The sequence below is a fragment of the Sinocyclocheilus anshuiensis genome, unplaced genomic scaffold, assembly GCF_001515605.1.
Source record: "Sinocyclocheilus anshuiensis isolate Anshui unplaced genomic scaffold, SAMN03320099.WGS_v1.1 scaffold184, whole genome shotgun sequence".
Lineage (NCBI taxonomy): Eukaryota > Metazoa > Chordata > Actinopteri > Cypriniformes > Cyprinidae > Sinocyclocheilus > Sinocyclocheilus anshuiensis.
Genome location: NW_015557077.1, coordinates 146,996 through 164,071, shown reverse-complemented (window position 1 = coordinate 164,071; position 17,076 = coordinate 146,996). Strand labels below are relative to the sequence as shown.

The 17,076-nt window shown below is 43.7% G+C and overlaps 1 protein-coding gene and 1 pseudogene across 1 annotated transcript; both read right to left on the bottom strand.

Moving 5' to 3' along the window:
• The window catches only part of LOC107676819 (tripartite motif-containing protein 16-like), a 5,438-nt pseudogene extending 4,042 nt beyond the window's left edge, over positions 1-1,396 (bottom strand).
• A 1,572-nt stretch (positions 1,397-2,968) lies between these two features.
• On the bottom strand, positions 2,969-13,920 carry LOC107676803 (uncharacterized). Its single transcript, XM_016471488.1, has 10 exons — positions 13,696-13,920; positions 12,175-12,578; positions 9,973-10,120; positions 9,362-9,457; positions 9,048-9,281; positions 8,573-8,732; positions 8,385-8,432; positions 7,135-7,335; positions 3,446-3,526; positions 2,969-3,189 (listed from the first exon to the last, which is right to left on the bottom strand). The coding sequence occupies exons 1-10, from the start codon at positions 13,918-13,920 to the stop codon at positions 2,969-2,971; spliced, it is 1,818 nt and encodes a 605-aa protein (XP_016326974.1).
• Positions 13,921-17,076: the final 3,156 nt, after the last annotated feature.

Genomic DNA, 17,076 nt, shown 5'->3' with positions numbered 1-17,076 from the left:
TGTTTCTCTGTGAGTCTCTGTCACAGCAGGATCTGCTCAAGTCCACTATGATCCTGTTCTTCTAGATCTCTGTTACCTGCAGGAACTGGATGTGATCCTGTGTGTGTGAAAGCTGCTCCAGCTCAGCATCTCTCCTCCTCAGATCATTGATCTCCTGCTCCAGTCGCTCCAGTTGTTCTTCAGCTCGACTCACTGCAGCCTTTTCTTGGTCTCTGATCAGCCGTATCAACTCAGAGAATCTTCTCTCAATGGAGCGGATGAGCTCAGTAAAGATCCGCTCACTGTCCTCCACTGCTGTCTGTGCAGAGCGCTGTTAGGACACACAGTGATTCAGGCTTCAGTGAGTCTGAACTGAGACTGAGACAAACTTCTCTTCTTCTCCAGACTCACCTTATGAGACTCCACAGCCTCTCTCAGCTGCTGAAGATCTTTCTCTCTCTGCTGGATTCTCTGTAGGAACATCTTCTGCATCTCCTTCAGCTGTTTCTGCAGGACAAATGGATAACAGTAAATATTACATAAAACTACTGTCACTAAATCATCATGTGAACAGATGAATCCAGTAAAAGTCGAACTGATAACTAATGGTTGTAGGTTCAAACTCTAGAAGGGATGACTGATTGTTTACCACCATTGTACATGGATTAATATAAAGATTCAGGCCTGTTTCATACTACAAGTGTAAGTATCATAAAAGTGAAATTGACACAGATGTAGAGCCTCAAATAGAAAGTGTTTTGCATCATTAATCCGTGGCTCTACACAGAAAATAAACTATTGGATCACTACAATGAGTATTAACTTGATTGCTAGTTTTAAATACCTGTTTCTCTGTCCTCTGTGCTGCAGCTGATACAGTGTTGTGGTTTTTATGTTCATATTTTGTACACAGCTTACAAATGCATTGTTGGTCAGTAATACAGTACACTTCCAGATGTTTCTCATGTTTCTGGCAGATCATCTCCTGCAGTCGTCCAGTGGCATCAATCACTTTGTGTGGCTTACATTAATGAAATTCCTCATGACGGTCAAAATGAGTTTGACAGTAAGATTTCTGACACATCAGACAGGACTTGACGGCTTTGTATTTTCTTCCAGTACAGACGTCACACTGCACATCTCCAGCTCCAGCGTAACAGTCTGTAGGTAGTTTGGTCTTCTTCAGTTTCTCCACCAGTTCAGCCAGCATGGTGTTTCTAGCTAACGCAGGTCTTGGACTGAAGGTCTGTTTACACTGAGGGCAGCTGTAGACTCTCATCTGATCCTCCTTATCCCAGAAGCCTGTAATACAGCTCTTACAGTAACTGTGTCCAAATTGGATTGTCACTGGATCCTTCAGGAGATCCAGACACACTGTACACATGAACTCATCTTGGGAAAATTTGACTTCTGCCATTTTACTGCATGAATACAGAGACACAAGCACAAAACAGCTAACTACATCTTCTCTTTCTCTTTCCCTTAAGTCGTGTTTCCTGTTTCCTGTTTCTGTGTTTGAGTGACGTGTTTAAGACAAGTCTGTCTCTGATGTCTACTAGATATCAGTCTCATACAAACACTAAAAAAAAATAAGTTACAGTGAAGCAAGTCAACAGCTTTAAATATTGCAGCAATACTGCATCATGAATACTACAGGATTACTACAGGTCACGTGACCTGCCACCATCCACTGTTAGGCAGTGCTGGGTAGATTACTAACAAATTGTAGTCTGATACTGATTACAGACTATATGATGAAAACTGTAGTTAGTAATGTTATTTAGGTTACTCATTTTAGGTCTGTTATAACTGCGCTGTAGACAAACTCACTAGGAGGAAGATAAAAGTTTCTGTCTTTAATCCAAAACACAGGTACAGTGCTCTATCTACACAGGGTAGATAGAGCACAACACTGCAGTAACATAGACAAGACCGGATGACTAAAACTTAAAACATAGGAACTTAAATACACAGGATAACGAGGCGACACAGCTGAATGGGATCAAAAATCAAAAATCAAATTAGTAACCATGGTGACAAATGCGGGCAGGGGAAATGTGCAAATGAAGTCAAAGTCCAAACTGAACTAAAACCATGACAGTATGCCTCCTCCCAGAAAGGCGCGACTTCATGCCGGCAGATGGATAGAGGAGGCTATGGTGGAGGACTGGAACCAGGGAGAGGTGAAAACTGAAGACACCAAGGTGGTGAAGATGGTGGAGTGAGCCATGGAAAGGTCAGGAGCAGGGGGAGCCAGATGGTGATTCAGGCCACAGCCATGACAGCGATCCACGGCAGCATTGCTGGAGGGAGGAGCTGTTGGAATGTAGACTTCAATGCCACCATGGTGATGAATGAAGGCAATGGAGCCGATGGAATTGGAGCCCTGGGCACAGACAGAGACCAATGGACCAGACGACACCATAGGCTTTGGAGGCTGCGATGGAGCTGTAGTGATGACCCACCCCCAAGGTGGAACCGAGGTAGGAGGAATGGCGTAGCTGTAGGGGTGGGAGAGACGGAGTGTAGCAGATGGCTCACAAGTCCGTGGCGTAGGAAGGGTGAAGTTTAACGAAGGTGGAGACGATGGTCCGATGGAGCCCGGTGGAGCTGTAAGCCCGATGGTCCCTGGTGGAGCAAAGGAAGGAAAGAGCAAAGGCTGAGGAGTCAGGGCGATGGGCCAAGGTGCAGTGATGGTATCAGCGGCTGGTGGTGGAGCCAGGGGATCCATAGAGATGACACGCGTCATAATCTGAAAACCAACCCTCTCCATTGACTTTGTATTGCGGGAAGCTGCTTTCTTGTCATTTCTGACTTATAACAAAAAAACAGAACAATGTCTAAAAGCTTTTATGTGACAAGGTGTACAGTAAACAAGCTAAAAAACCCAGAACTACGTTTTTATAAGCTGTTGACCCAAACAACAAGCATTTAAGGACACAAATATTTGTAGATGTCAGGGTATTTCATGTTGTCAGGGTATCTCACTCTAAGCGACGGGAGTGTGGGCGGGGCTCCATTCCATTCCCTCATACTCCACTATTACTCCCACGATGGATGGTGCTGCCGGCTCATGCACCTGGTCAGACTTGTGAGGCTTGCACTCTGGGACGATGATTTGCTCAGTCGCTCCTACATGCGCTGTCTCACACATTGCGGTGGGCTTGGGCTCTCTGTCTGTGGTAAGCTCTTCATGTGTATACAAACACACTAGGAGAAAGATGAAAATTTCAAAAGTTTTTAATCCAAACACAGTGTAGATAGAGCACAAAACTGAAGTAACGTAGACAAGACCGGAAAACTAGAACTGAAAACACGGGAACTTAAATACACAGGATAATGAGGTGATACAGCTGAACGTGATAGCAAATCAAATCAGTAACCATTGTGACAAATGCGAGCAGGGGAATGGTGTAAATCAAGACATACTAAAATCTTATTTTTAGATTCCTTTTTTTTATCAAACTTTGATCATTATATCCAAACAAACACTCATCACCCCGTCCCTTCCTTCTGATGCTCTTATATGGCATTGATATTAACACACCTCTATTTCACACACACACTGATCTTACTGTCTATATGAGGATTTATTACACACATTTATTCTGACGTTATTTTACTGACAGAAGTTCAGCTGCACTATTAATGTATTGAAGAGAAAAGAAGAGACTCTATAACATCTCACTGTTACATTGGGTCAGAGACGCTGTAAAAGGACAGAATTCCTGCACTGAGATCTTCTTGAGCTCCTCTTTGCAGAAATCCTCCAGTTTGTCTCTTACCTGATGGACAGATTATCTCAGGTTATCAAAAGGGAAGAGAGAACTGAAGGGAATGTAATTTACATCTGTAGATTCAAGAGGTGCTGAGAGAGACTGGAAACTCTACAGAAGACAGAAATCCAAACTCATCAGCTCCACACTTCACCCAATAACCTGCAGGAACATCAGGTTTGTGCGGCTCTTGTTGACTTGACTGATCTTTAGTAACTCACCTCAATCCAGCACTTTCACAGCATCAGCTACATTCTTCTCATATTCATTATACCACATTAGAGTTACAGGTTCTAATATTTGCCACTTAAACTATATGCAAACTTTCTAAGAAATTGTTTGGATGATAAAACAACACCCTCATAAAGATGGGCATCTCGGGAACCGCACTCCAATTGTTCAAGTCTTACCTCTCAGGTAGGTCTTTCAGGGTGTCTTGGAGGGGGGAGGTTTCTAAGTCACAACTTCTTGTTACTGGGGTTCCTCAAGGCTCAGTGCTTGGACCTCTTCTCTTCTCCATCTACATGTCATCATTAGGATCTGTCATTCAGAAGCATGGCTTTTTTTATCACTGCTATGCTGATGACACTCAACTCTACTTCTCATTCCAACCAGACGATCCGACAGTAGCTGGTCGCATTGCAGTCTGTCTGAGATACTAGCTGGATGAAGGACCATCACCTTCAACTCAACCTTGCTAAGACAGAACTGCTCGTGGTCTCAGCCAACAAAGCACTTCATCACAACTTCTCTATACAGCTGGGTTCGTCAACCATAACTCCTTCCAGGACAGCCAGGAACCTTGGAGTTGTGATCGACGATCAGTTAAGCTTCACAGACCATATTGCTACAACGGCCCGGTCCTGCAGATTTGCCTTATACAACATTAGGAAGATTAGACCCTTCCTATCAGAGCAAGCTGCACAACTCCTTGTCCAAGCTCTCCAGACTGGACTATTGTAATGCTCTCTTGGCGGGCCTTCCCGCATGTACTATCAAGCCTTTGGTCCGATGCTGCCGACGCAAGGTGACAACACCGTCGACTTTCTTCACCGCTAGTTCTTTGAAGTTGGCTTGGTGTGTCCCGGCCTTAACAGCTCAAGCACATCAATGGAGTCTCATTGTAGAGTTGAATAGATTTACTCAAAAAAAGTAGCTCAAAGGCTATGATTAGATTGATCATTATTTATAACTTCAGAGCAGTTTGTAGCATAGCCACATATTAGTAGGCATGTGTATATGTTGGTGTGAGTAATCCTTCTTTTACTACATGCCTACATATTATGTGTTATTGTCTATTTTCTGTCTTGTATTACCCCATTATTATATGTGTGCGTGGTCCGTGTTCTCGCACTTGCGAGACTTTTACCAGAAACCCCACGCTCCCGTGGGTCGTGCCCCCGAAGCTCTTCTCAGTGTTTTGATTTTTGAACTGGTAAAAGAGCCGCTGATCGGCATTTTAGAGGAGCAGTATGTGAAACAAACTCTAAAATGGGTTAGGTGATTGCAGATGCACGGATTACTCTCCTTCCTGGCTTTGTGGATTATTCACGAGCGATCTCACTGTGGAGTACTATATTTTAGGGGGGCTTTATCTTGTGGAATACTTGCTGGTGAGGACAGATACTGCTGCTGAATGGACCACTCATAGACAATCCATTGCTGGTGAGCCTGATCCGAACTTTGTATATATTATGAACTTTGTGACTTGTACACACACACAAACTCGCACATCCACCCATCTATGTTGTACTTTGAATTGTTAAGTATTGGATATGTGATTTGTAAATACATTTGGGCAATTTGACACTTTATTTGATTGTCTGACACCCCTTTAACAGATAGTGATACCTTATTAAGGTTTTCTCGTGCCTTGTTGTGTACGGTTGTTTGTTACTACAGTTGTTTGTACAGTTGAGAACGCCAACTGTTAGTGACACTGAAACTTCACAAACATGAGGCTGTATAGTAGCAATCGGTCTCATCAGGATTCAGACAAAAATACAAGGTGCCGCAAATAATGCAGTGTTTGATTTTGCATTAAATTCTGCAATCGCAGAATCGTGAAATCCTGGAGTGACTAAAAAATGCTTCAGCACATTGAACCCAAATAGAACCTGATCGTGTCTTAAAAGGCATAGTTCACTCAAAAGTGAACATTTTCTGTTAATTTACTCACCCACAGGGCATCCAAGATGTAGGTGACTTTTTTCCTTCAGTAGAACAGTAAAGAAGATTTTTAGCTGAAAGTGTGGTCCTTGGTGAATCATAAAATGCAAGTCAGCGGCTGTCTTTGAGAATAAAAAAGCATACCAAGAAACACAAAATTAATGCCTGTGAACTCATTTAGTGCTCCAGTTCCTCCAACAGTCACTGAACTGAGGAAGCAGACTCGATGAGCGATGAGCCACTGATATGCGCATACGTGAACCGAACACTTGAATGAAGGGAATAAATTTATGTTTTTATGGTTTCTCATTGTTTATGTAAAAAGGTGATAGACTAGTTTATTCACTTTATATGCTTTGGACATGTAAAACATCCACGTTTCCTTAGGGTATTCCACGGGTATTCATTTTTATGTTTCCTAATTTGCTTTATTTTTTATTCTGTGCATTTTCCCACAATCACCAGCCTAGGAACTAATTACAGACACACCTGTTTACCATTAGGAGGACTATTTAAGTTGCACTCTCACACTCAAACATTGTTGAGTCTTGTTTAGCTGTTAGCGTACATTTCTAAGCGTTTCCTTGTGTTCTTGCCTTTGTGGTTTTGTCTTTGGATTGTTCCCTGGATTGTGATTGTTTGCTGCCTGCCCTGACCAATGCCTGATTACTCTCTTATTTTGCCCTGGGACATAGTTGTTTGCTGGTGTTTGACCCTGCCTGTTTTGACTACGCTCTATAACCAGTTACAACCCAGCACTTCTAATAATTCAGCTGACCTGCTACTCCAGCCAGTGAGGTAACTACTGAACTACTGAACACACACATGTTGGGTTTCCATGTTTTGTGGAGAAAATACATAGATTTGATGTTTTTTGTACTGTACAAACTGTACAGTAACCCCTTACCCAAACCCTAAATGTCGTCACAAGGTCAAAAATGACTGGTTTTACTATCCTTGTTGGGACACTTGGGACATGGTTAACAATTAAATGCATGGTAATAAAAACAGCGGCTTGAGACACCAAAAGACAGAAGAACATAAAAAACTGAAAAGGGCATGAGGTAAATAATGAAAATGGTTTATTGACTGTGTGATCATTTGAATTGAAGGGTAATTTGACTGATACACATAAAAAGTACAGAAAAACATTGTCACTCAGCAGGACTCACACACACACACTGATCTTACTGTCTTGTTATACGCACACCATATTTCCCACTCCACTCCAGCTCCCAGTAACAGTGTCCACACACACTCTCTCTACACAACTCCTGAAGAACACACTCAAATCTGTCTGGATGATCAGGATACAACTGATCTGTGCCAGTGTAAGTAATCACTCTGTTGCTTTCAGACAGACGGAGGTGTTTATGTGCTGTGCTCAGATCCAGAGTGAACTGATAGGAATCTGATGGAGATAAAACAAATCAGAATCAGGAATTATGAACCTGTTAGACCTTTTCATGCAGCTGAACTCTTCATGTTCAGTGTATCATCAGTGTCTCAGTACAGATGACCAGATATCCTGTACAAATCATCATTTACATCATCAATTATAAAACTCTTATTTCCCCTTCTACAGGAAGAACATAAACACACTCAGTGAGTTTTTCTGCTTGTTTTCTTACTGACTTACATTGTAGGAAGTCGTTCCTGGTCCAGAGATCTATGTTGGTGATTATGACTGTGGAAATCAACAGACATGAACAGTGTGATTCTTATGATCCTGCATTCATTCCTAAGACATTTCTAATATGATGTTCTCCATGATATGAGATGTTGATGGACTCGTTTCTGAGAGCAGGTGAATCTCCAGGACTTTACCTCTGTCTGAGATCTTCTTGAGCTCCTCTTTGCAGAAATCCTCCAGTTTGTCTCCCAGCTGATGGACAGATTCTCTCAGGACATCAAAAGAGAAGAGAGAACTGAAGAGATCATAATTTACGTCTGTAGATTCAGGAGGTGCTGAGAGAGACTGGAAACTCTACAGAAAACAGAAATCAAAACTCATCAGCTCCACACGGGGACGCCACTTATACGAGTGATTTAAAGCGAAAGAAAAGTTCTGACAGGAGAGCCGTTTGAGTGACAGACATGGTAATAGTGTTTTATATTTTCAAGTAAGAAGAAAAAGCTCAGAGAAATGATTCCTAAGAGATTTCCAGAGCTGAAAGCCATTTGTAATCAGCGTCTCTTTCACAAGAAGATGATCAGATGAGAGTCTGACTGATGATTATATAATAAGACACTCATGAAATGTTTCTCTGTAAGGCTCCTGTCACAGCAGGATCTGCTCAAGTTCACTATGATCCTGTTCTAGATCTCTGTTACCTGCAGGAACTGGATGTGATCCTGTGTGTGTGAAAGCTGCTCCAGCTCAGCATCTCTTCTCCTCAGATCATTGATCTCCTGGAACACACTCAGTGAGTTTTTCTGCTTGTTTTCTTACTGACTTACATTGTAGGAAGTCGTTCCTGGTTCTGGGAACAATGTTGGTGAATGTGACTGTGGAAATCAACAGACATGAACAGTGTGATTCTCATGATCCTGTATCTATTCCTAACACATTTCTAATATGATGTTCTCCATGATATGAGATGATGATGGACTGGTTTCTGAGAGCAGATGAATCTTCAGGACTTTACCTCTGCCTGAGATCTTCTCGAGCTCCTCTTTGCAGAAATCCTCCAGTTTGTCTCTCAGCTGATGAACAGATTCTCTCAGAGCATCAGAAGAGACGAGAGAACTGAAGAGATCATCATTTACGTCTGTAGATTCAGGAGGTGCTGAGAGAGACTGGAAACTCTACAGAGTTATAAATCAGAAGGAGAAATGAGGAAAAAGTTGAAATGTTAGTGAAGTTTTGAACAGTTGGTGGTGCTAGTGGTGTTTGACAGCTAAATATATCTTCCAGAAGAAAGAGCTCAGAGAAATGATTCCTAAGAGATTTCCAGAGCTGAAAGCCATTTGTAATCAGCGTCTCTTTCACAAGAAGATGATCAGATGAGAGTCTGACTGATGATTATATAATAAGACACTCATGAAATGTTTCTCTGTAAGGCTCCTGTCACAGCAGGATCTGCTCAAGTTCACTATGATCCTGTTCTAGATCTCTGTTACCTGCAGGAACTGGATGTGATCCCGTGTGTGTGAAAGCTGCTCCAGCTCAGCGTCTCTCCTCCTCAGATCATTGATCTCCTGCTCCAGTCGCTCCAGTCGTCCTTCAGCTCGACTCACTGCAGTCTTTTCCTGATCTCTGATCAGCCGTATCAGCTCAGAGCGACGTCTCTCAATGGAGCGGATGAGCTCAGTAAAGATCCTCTCACTGTCCTCCACTGCTGTCTGTGCAGAGCGCTGTTAGGACACACAGTGATTCAGGCTTCAGTGAGTCTGAACTGAGACTAAGACAAACTTCTCTTCTTCTCCAGACTCACCTTATGAGTCTCCACAGCCTCTCTCAGCTGCTGAAGATCTTTCTCTCTCTGCTGGATTCTCTGCTGGAACGTTTTCTGCATCTCCTTCAGCTGCTTCTGCAGGACCAACGAATGACAGTAAATGTCACAGAAAACTACTGGCACTAAATCATCATGTGAACAGATGAATCCAGTAAATGTGAAAATGATAAAGGCTGTGGGTTCAAACTCTAGAAGTGATTTTTACCACCCTTGTACATGAATGCACATAAAGATTAAGGCCTGTTTCACACTACAAGTGTAAGTATTATAACATTGAAAATGGCACAGACGTAGAGCTTCAAATTGAAAGTGTTTCTGTTTTCTGTGTAATTAAGCTGCGGCTTTACACAGAAAATAATCAGACTATTGGATCACTACACTGAGTATTAACTTGATCTCAGTGTGACAGAAAACCTCAAAGAGCTTCTCATGTTTCTGGCAGATCATCTCCTGCAGTCGTCCAGTGGCATCGATCACTTTTTGTGGTTACGTGAATGAAGCTCTTCATGACGGTCAAAATGAGTTTGACAGTAAGATTCCTGACACATCAGACAGGACTTGACGGCTTTGTATTTTCTTCCAGTACAGACGTCACACTGCACATCTCCAGCTCCAGCGTTACAGTCTGCAGGTAGTTTGGTCTTCTTCAGTTTCTCCACCAGATCAGCCAGCATGGTGTTTCTAGCTAAAGCAGGTCTTGGACTGAAGGTCTGTCTGCACTGAGGACAGCTGTAGACCCTTTATACAGAGACACAAACACACAACAGCTCAACTACACTTCAGTTTCTCTTTTCCTGAACTCATGTGATTGTGGTACTGTGTTTGAGTGACGCGTGTAAAACATTCATTTTGGGAGCCTGTAAAGCAGGTTCCTTATTCCTGCTTCTTTAGAAACACATTTGTGCTTAGTTTAGTTTTGACACCCGACAAGTGAACGCAAAGAACTTGACTAGTTGATTCAGGTGCGTTTAAGTAGAGATCAAACTAAACTTTGTGGGAAAGTGACTCACCTGGACTAGGAATGGAGAATCCTTATGAAAATAATAAAAAATAATAGAATATAAAATAATTATAAATGTGTATTAGATGTCAGTCTCAGACAAAAACTTAAAGAACACAAGTCACAGAGAATCAGAATCAGAATGAGGTTTATTGCCAGGTATGCTTGCACATATGAGGAATTTGTTTTAGTGACAGAAGCTCCAGAGTGCAACAGAATGACAGTGACAAGACAAGACACAGAGAATAAAAGGAATAATATACAAATATACAAAATAGACAATGTACAAAACAGCAAAAACACAATATACAAAATAGACTATTTGTATGTACAGGTATGCTATGTGCAAATTTGAAATCTAAATGAGTATGTGTGTTAAATAAATGTATAATAGTGTTGTGTGTTCCACGTTTATTGTCAAGTGTTCATGAGATGGATTGCCTGAGGGAAGAAACTGTTCCTGTGCCTGGCCATTCTGGTGGTCAGTGCTCTGTAACGTCGACCAGACGGCAACAGTTCAAAGAGGGAGTGTGCTGGATGTGAGGGGTCCAGAGTGATTTTGCCAACCCTTTTGCTCACTCTGGATAAGTACAGTTCTTGGAGAGTGGAGAGTGTTGTACTAGTGATTCGCTCAGCAGTCCGGACTATCCTATGTAGTCTTCTGAGGTCAGTTTTGGTAGCTGAGCTGAACCAGACAGTTATTGAATTGCAGAGGACGGATTCAATGATGGCGGAGTAGAACTGTTTTTAGCAGCTCCTGTGGCAGGTTGAACTTCTTCAGATGGCGAAGGAAGTACAACCTCTGCTGGGCCTTTTTAACAATGGACTCAATTGTCTAAACTGAAACCTATCCTTTCAAACAAGGATGTGGAGAATGTTTTGCATGCCTTTATTTCCACACGGTTGGATATTATTGTAATGCTCTTTATCTAGGCATATGTGAATCCCTGGTTGCTTGTCTTCAGTATGTCCAAAATGCTGCTGCAAGAATCTTAACAAACACCAGAAAACGGGATCATATAACGCCTGTATTGATATATCTTCACTGGTTACTTGTAAAATACAGAATACAATACAAGGTGTTAATGTTTGTCTATAAAGCATTGCAGGATCAGGCTCCTGAGTATATAAAGGACATGTTAATCTCTTACCAGTCTCAACGTCATCTGCGCTCCTCTCAGAATATGCTCCTAACCGTCCCAGAGTCTCGGCTGAGGCGTAGTGGAGACCGCGCTTTTTCTGTTGCGGCTCCTGCACTCTGGAATGTGTTACCATTATCTATAAAATCCTCGGCAAGCATGGACATTTTTAAAAAGGACTTGAAGACCTACTTATTTTATCAAGCTTTCAGCATTTGATTAGGTCGGAGAATTGTGAGGGATTGGCTGCATAAGCTGATGTTATGTCTCGTTGTTATTTTATGTGTGCATGAATTTTAGTATTATTTATTATTTATTGACAGCACTTTGGTCCATTTTAATGGTTTTGAAAGTGCTTTATAAATAAAGGTTGAGTTGAGTTGAGAATGTGAATGTCCCACTTAAGGTCCTGAGAGATGGTGGTGCCCAGGAAGCTGAATGACTCCACAGTTGTTACAGTGCTGTTCATGATGGTGAGTGGGGGGAGTGCAGGGGGGTTTCTCCTGAAGTCCATGATCCTCTCCACTGTTTTGAGCGTGTTGAGCTCCAGGTTGTTAAGACTGCACCAGACAGCCAGCTCTTTAACCACTTGTCTGCAGGCAGACTCGTCATCGTCCTGAATGAGGCCGATAAGTGTGGTGTCATCTGTGAACTTCAGGAGCTTGAAAGAGGGGTCTTTGGAAGTGCAGTCATTGGTGTAGAGGGAGAAGAGCTGTGAGGAGAGGACGCAACCCTGGGGGACGCCAGTGCTGATTGTACGGGTGCTGGATGAGCATTTTCCCAGCTTTACTAGCTGCTGCCTGTCAGTCAAGAAGCTGGTGATCCACTGACAAACGGAGGTGGGTATGGATAGCTGAGTTAGTTTGGACAGGAGGAGGTTTGGAATGACAGTGTTGAAAGCCGCCGAGCTGAAATTCACAAACAGGATCCTCACATGAGACCCTGGTCTGTCCAGATGCTGCAGGATGTAGTTCAGTCCCATGTTGACGGCATCATCCACAGACCTGTTTGCTCGGTAAGCAAACTGCTGGGGGTCCAGTAAGTGTCCAGTGATGTCCTTCAGATAAGCCAAAACCAGTCTTTCAAATGACTTAATGGCCACAGACGTTAGCAGTAGCGAACCGTGACTCTTGAGACTAGGCCCTCTCCCTCTACCCTCGTCTGGGGAAAAAACAAACTACCACCCTAGATTAGTCATCTTCTAAAAGTCATCTTTGAACATTTCTAATCCAGCCTTAATGTGGTCACACACCGGACAAGAAGCGCACTGCTGTGCCCCACCACGTCTTTATTCGAACACATTGTTTTCTATGAGTGTATGCACACCAGCTGTGCCATCAGCGACTGTCCGCAGATCCCAGCAGCGACTCTGGGCACTGTTCAAAATCCTGCCCCGCCACAGAGCACCACTCACATAGTTTTCCATTAAATTACATTATATCTGTCCCAAATTATTTTTAATGTATATAGACTTCATCCTTGGCTGGAAGACAATAAAGTCCATGCTTCACATATTGTCAGTGTTGTGGACATGTCTTTCCTTGTTTTACCCCTGTCTTAGTTCCTGTTTTCCTTTTTTGGTCTTGTTTCCTGTTCCTGTCTTCATTGTGTTAATTTGGTTCCAGCTGTGTTTTCCCTCATGTCGTCATGTTCATTAATTCCAGGTGTTCCCTCATTAGTTTCCTTGTCTACTTAAGCCCTGTGTTTCCCTGTGTCTAGCGTCGGCTGTTAAATGTCATCCTTGAGTTCCTGTGTTGATATACCCTTGCTTGTTGGAGTAAAGTCTCAATCGAAGTATTCTCCTGCGTCTCCTTGTTCCTTCCTCCCAGTGAATCGTGACAGAACAGCCGACCGTGACAGTAAGCGGCACCCCTTCCACCCGTGTTTGTTTTTTGTTTTTTGAAAAGTTTTTTTTTTCGTTCGTTTATGATATACCCTTGCTTGTTGGAGTAAAGTCTCAATCGAAGTATTCTCCTGCGTCTCCTCGTTCCTTCCTCCCAGCGAATCGTGACAGAACAGCCGACCGTGACAGTAAGCAGCACCCCTTCTACCCGTGTTTGTTTTTAGTTTTTTGAAAAGTGTTTTGTTTTTTTTTCCGTTCGTTTCTCCCCGCCCAAATGGAGGAACGGGCGATGCTCATCGCCGTGGCTCAGGCAAGCCACGACCTTATCTACGTGAGGGCATTCGTGCCACTCGCCCTCACCAGCTCCCTCGATGGGGAAACCCTCTTGACTCTGTTCCGGCTCGGGATAACATAGCATCTGTCCATGGAGCTCCCAGACACCACCAACCTCGACTGGTAGGAGGCGGTCATCCGGTGTCTGGAGAGTGCCCGATCCCGATCCGGAACCCCTCAGTCCCCGAGTCCCCCTCGTTCCCGAGTCAAGTCCGCCGGCCATTCCTCAGTCAAGCCCGCCGACCACGCATTTCAACCCGAACCAAAAGAGGAATCTAAGGAGGAGAAGGCGGTCGGCTCCAGCCCATGAGCTCACTCCAGTGTCTGCTCCAGTCCCAGAGCTTGCTCCAGTGTCAGCTCCAGCCCCCCAGTTGAGCCCAGGGAGGGCTCCTGATTTCCCGTTGAGCCCAGGGAGGGCTCCTGTTCCCGAGTTTAGCCCAAGGAGGGCTCCTGTCCCCGAGTATATCCCAGTGAGGGCTCCTGTCCCCGAGTTTAGCCCAGTGAGGGCTCCTGTCCCCGAGTTTAGCCCAGTGAGGGCTCCTGTCCCCGAGTTTAGCCCAGTGAGGGCTCCTGTCCCCGAGTTTAGCCCAGTGAGGGCTCCTGTCCCCGAGTTTAGCCCAGTGAGGGCTCCTGTCCCCGAGTTTAGCCCAGAGAAGACTCCAATCCCCGAGTGTAGCACAGAAAGGGCTCTAGTTCCTATGTCCAGCCCAAGGAGAGCTCCAGTCCCCAAGTCAAGCTCAGGGAGGGCCTCTGTTCCCGAGTTAGGCCTACGGAAGGCCTCGAAAGACGATATTCTCCCCAAGGATTTTTTGGGGGGGTAGTATGCGGTAGTATCCACCCTGGAGGCCTCCCATGTCTCCGTCCTGTACCAGCCTCCAGGGCGCCCCCCACCGGTGGAATTGTTACGGCGCGGGATGCGCCTTCCGGGAGGGGGGAGTAATGTCAGTGTTGTGGACTTGTGTTTCCTTGTTTTACCCCTGTCTTAGTTCCTGTTTTCCTTTTATGGTCTTGTTTCCTGTTCCTGTCTTCATTTTGTTAATTTGGTTCCAGCTGTGTTTTCCCTCATGTCGTCATGTTCATTAATTCCAGGTGTTCCCTCATTAGTTTCCTTGTCTACTTAAGCCCTGTGTTTCCCTGTGTCTAGCATCAACTGTTAAATGTCATCCTTGAGTTCCTGTGTTGATATACCCTTGCTTGTTGGAGTAAAGTCTCAATCGAAGTATTCTCCTGCGTCTCCTCGTTCCTTCCTCCCAGTGAATCGTGACACATATATACTACAACAGATCGCACTCTCTCATTCCTTTTTCTCTGTTTTTTCAGTCACCGAACTTTAAACTCCTTGACACCACATGTTAATTCTTTAAGTTAACTTTTGACTGTTTGGAGAAAAGATTAAAGGTTTTGGACTGTCATTGAACTGAACGCGACGTGTTCGGTGTGCGAGACGTGAGTTGCCCTAAACGCGGCACGGTGCTGTGCTCCTCATCCGGTGTGCGACCGCCTTTCTGAAATACAACAAGACAGCGCAGCACAAGTGACTGTTATCACCAAAATAAAACAGCTAAATTTAAGTCAAATGAAAATAATCATCACAAATGCATCATCACACAATCGATCTGTCCACAAAACCAACAAATGTAATGTGTTTAATGTAAAACAATAAACCATGACAGCGCCCACAGCAGAATAAATTAGCGACAGACACTTCATGACAAACAAGCAGTCTTTATAATAAATAATATTATTATTGGCACAGCGGCCCAGTAAATGTCCTCACTTACGTTTTTTTCGGCTTCCATCGTGACATGAATAACAGCTAGTTAGTTTATCAGTGTATATATATATATTTTTTTTTTCCGAGAGATCCACACCGCGAGCGGAACTTGTCATAAGGTTAGTGATAACAAGGCCTGCCCATTTAAAGAAAATATATGATTGGTCAGTTTTTCTGTCAATTGAAATTACGCTCCCATTGATTTACTATTGCTTGGCCTGCTGTAATTTCACAGCTGGACCACGAATCACAGAGCCGCGAACGCTAGGCAGAAACATTCAAATATGGAGAAAATGGGCGTCGTTCAATTAACGCACTCACTGAATAGACAGATTTGAAGAGTTTATTTTTTCCAAAGACATTGTATTCTTTTTATTTAGATGATGGCTGTCAAATTATGAATTGTTTAAATAAAATTTGAAATGATTACTTTTTATTAAAATAATATTAAAAAGTTTAGCATTTCAATAAGTTTATTTAAAAATGGTAAATATAATTTTAATAGTTTAGGCCCTCTCTGAGGGCCTAGAGGGCCCTGACGGTTCCCCTCTGGATGTTAGAGCCACAGGTCATTAAGTCCCATTATCTTGGGTTTCTTTAGGATGGGGATGATGGTGGAGTTTTGAAGCAAGAAGGGACTTCCCACAGCTCCGGTGATCTGTTAAAGATCTGAGTTAAGATGGGGGCCAGCTGGTCAGTACAGGATTTCAGACAGGCTGGTGTAACACAATCTGGGCCTGGTGCTTTTTTCCTCTTCTGCTTCCGGAAGACCTGTCGCACATCATCTACACTGATCTGAAGTGCGGGAGTGGGGTAGAGTGACGTGACATGTGGCCAAGTATGGTGACCCATACTTGGAATTAGTGCTCTGCATTTTAACCCATCCAAAGTGCACACACACAGCAGTGAACACACACACACACCGTGAACACACACCCGGAGCAGTGGGCAGCCATTTTTGCTGCGGCGCCCGGGGAGCAGTTGGGGGTTCGGTGCCTTGCTCAAGGGCACCTCAGTCGTGGTATTGAAGGTGGGAGAGAGCGCTGTACATTCACTCCCCCCACCTACAATCCCTGCCGGTACGAGACTCGAACCCGCAACCTTTGGGTTACAAGTCCGACTCTCTAACCATTAGGCCACGACTTCCCATGAGGGGGGCAATGTTATTGTTAATGGTGTTTTTTCAAACCTGCAATAAAACTCATTCAGATCGTCTGACAGTTGTTGATTCTCCACAGTGCTGGGGGAAGTCTTGCAGTTGATGTAAGAATCCATCCGCCGGCCCAAAAAGCGGAGTCCAGCGGCCTGGTTGAAGGTTTAAGGCGTATTCTGTCTTTTACTTGCGTGTTTGGATTTATCAGGATTTAGTTTCAATTTTAGTCTAGCTCCGTGTTCAATCTGACTCCAATTTCAAGTGATCATTAAATTTAGGCAATATTTCTAATTAAAAACTGATCACAGATATCGATTGTATATTAATTTAGATATTTGATTATTCTGGAAATCCCATACTTTCGATTATTCGTTCATTAACGACCTAACATCGCTCAGAAATTCACTCGGCCGTTTAGTGAACCCACGGACACAAATTCGCCCGTTCTGTTC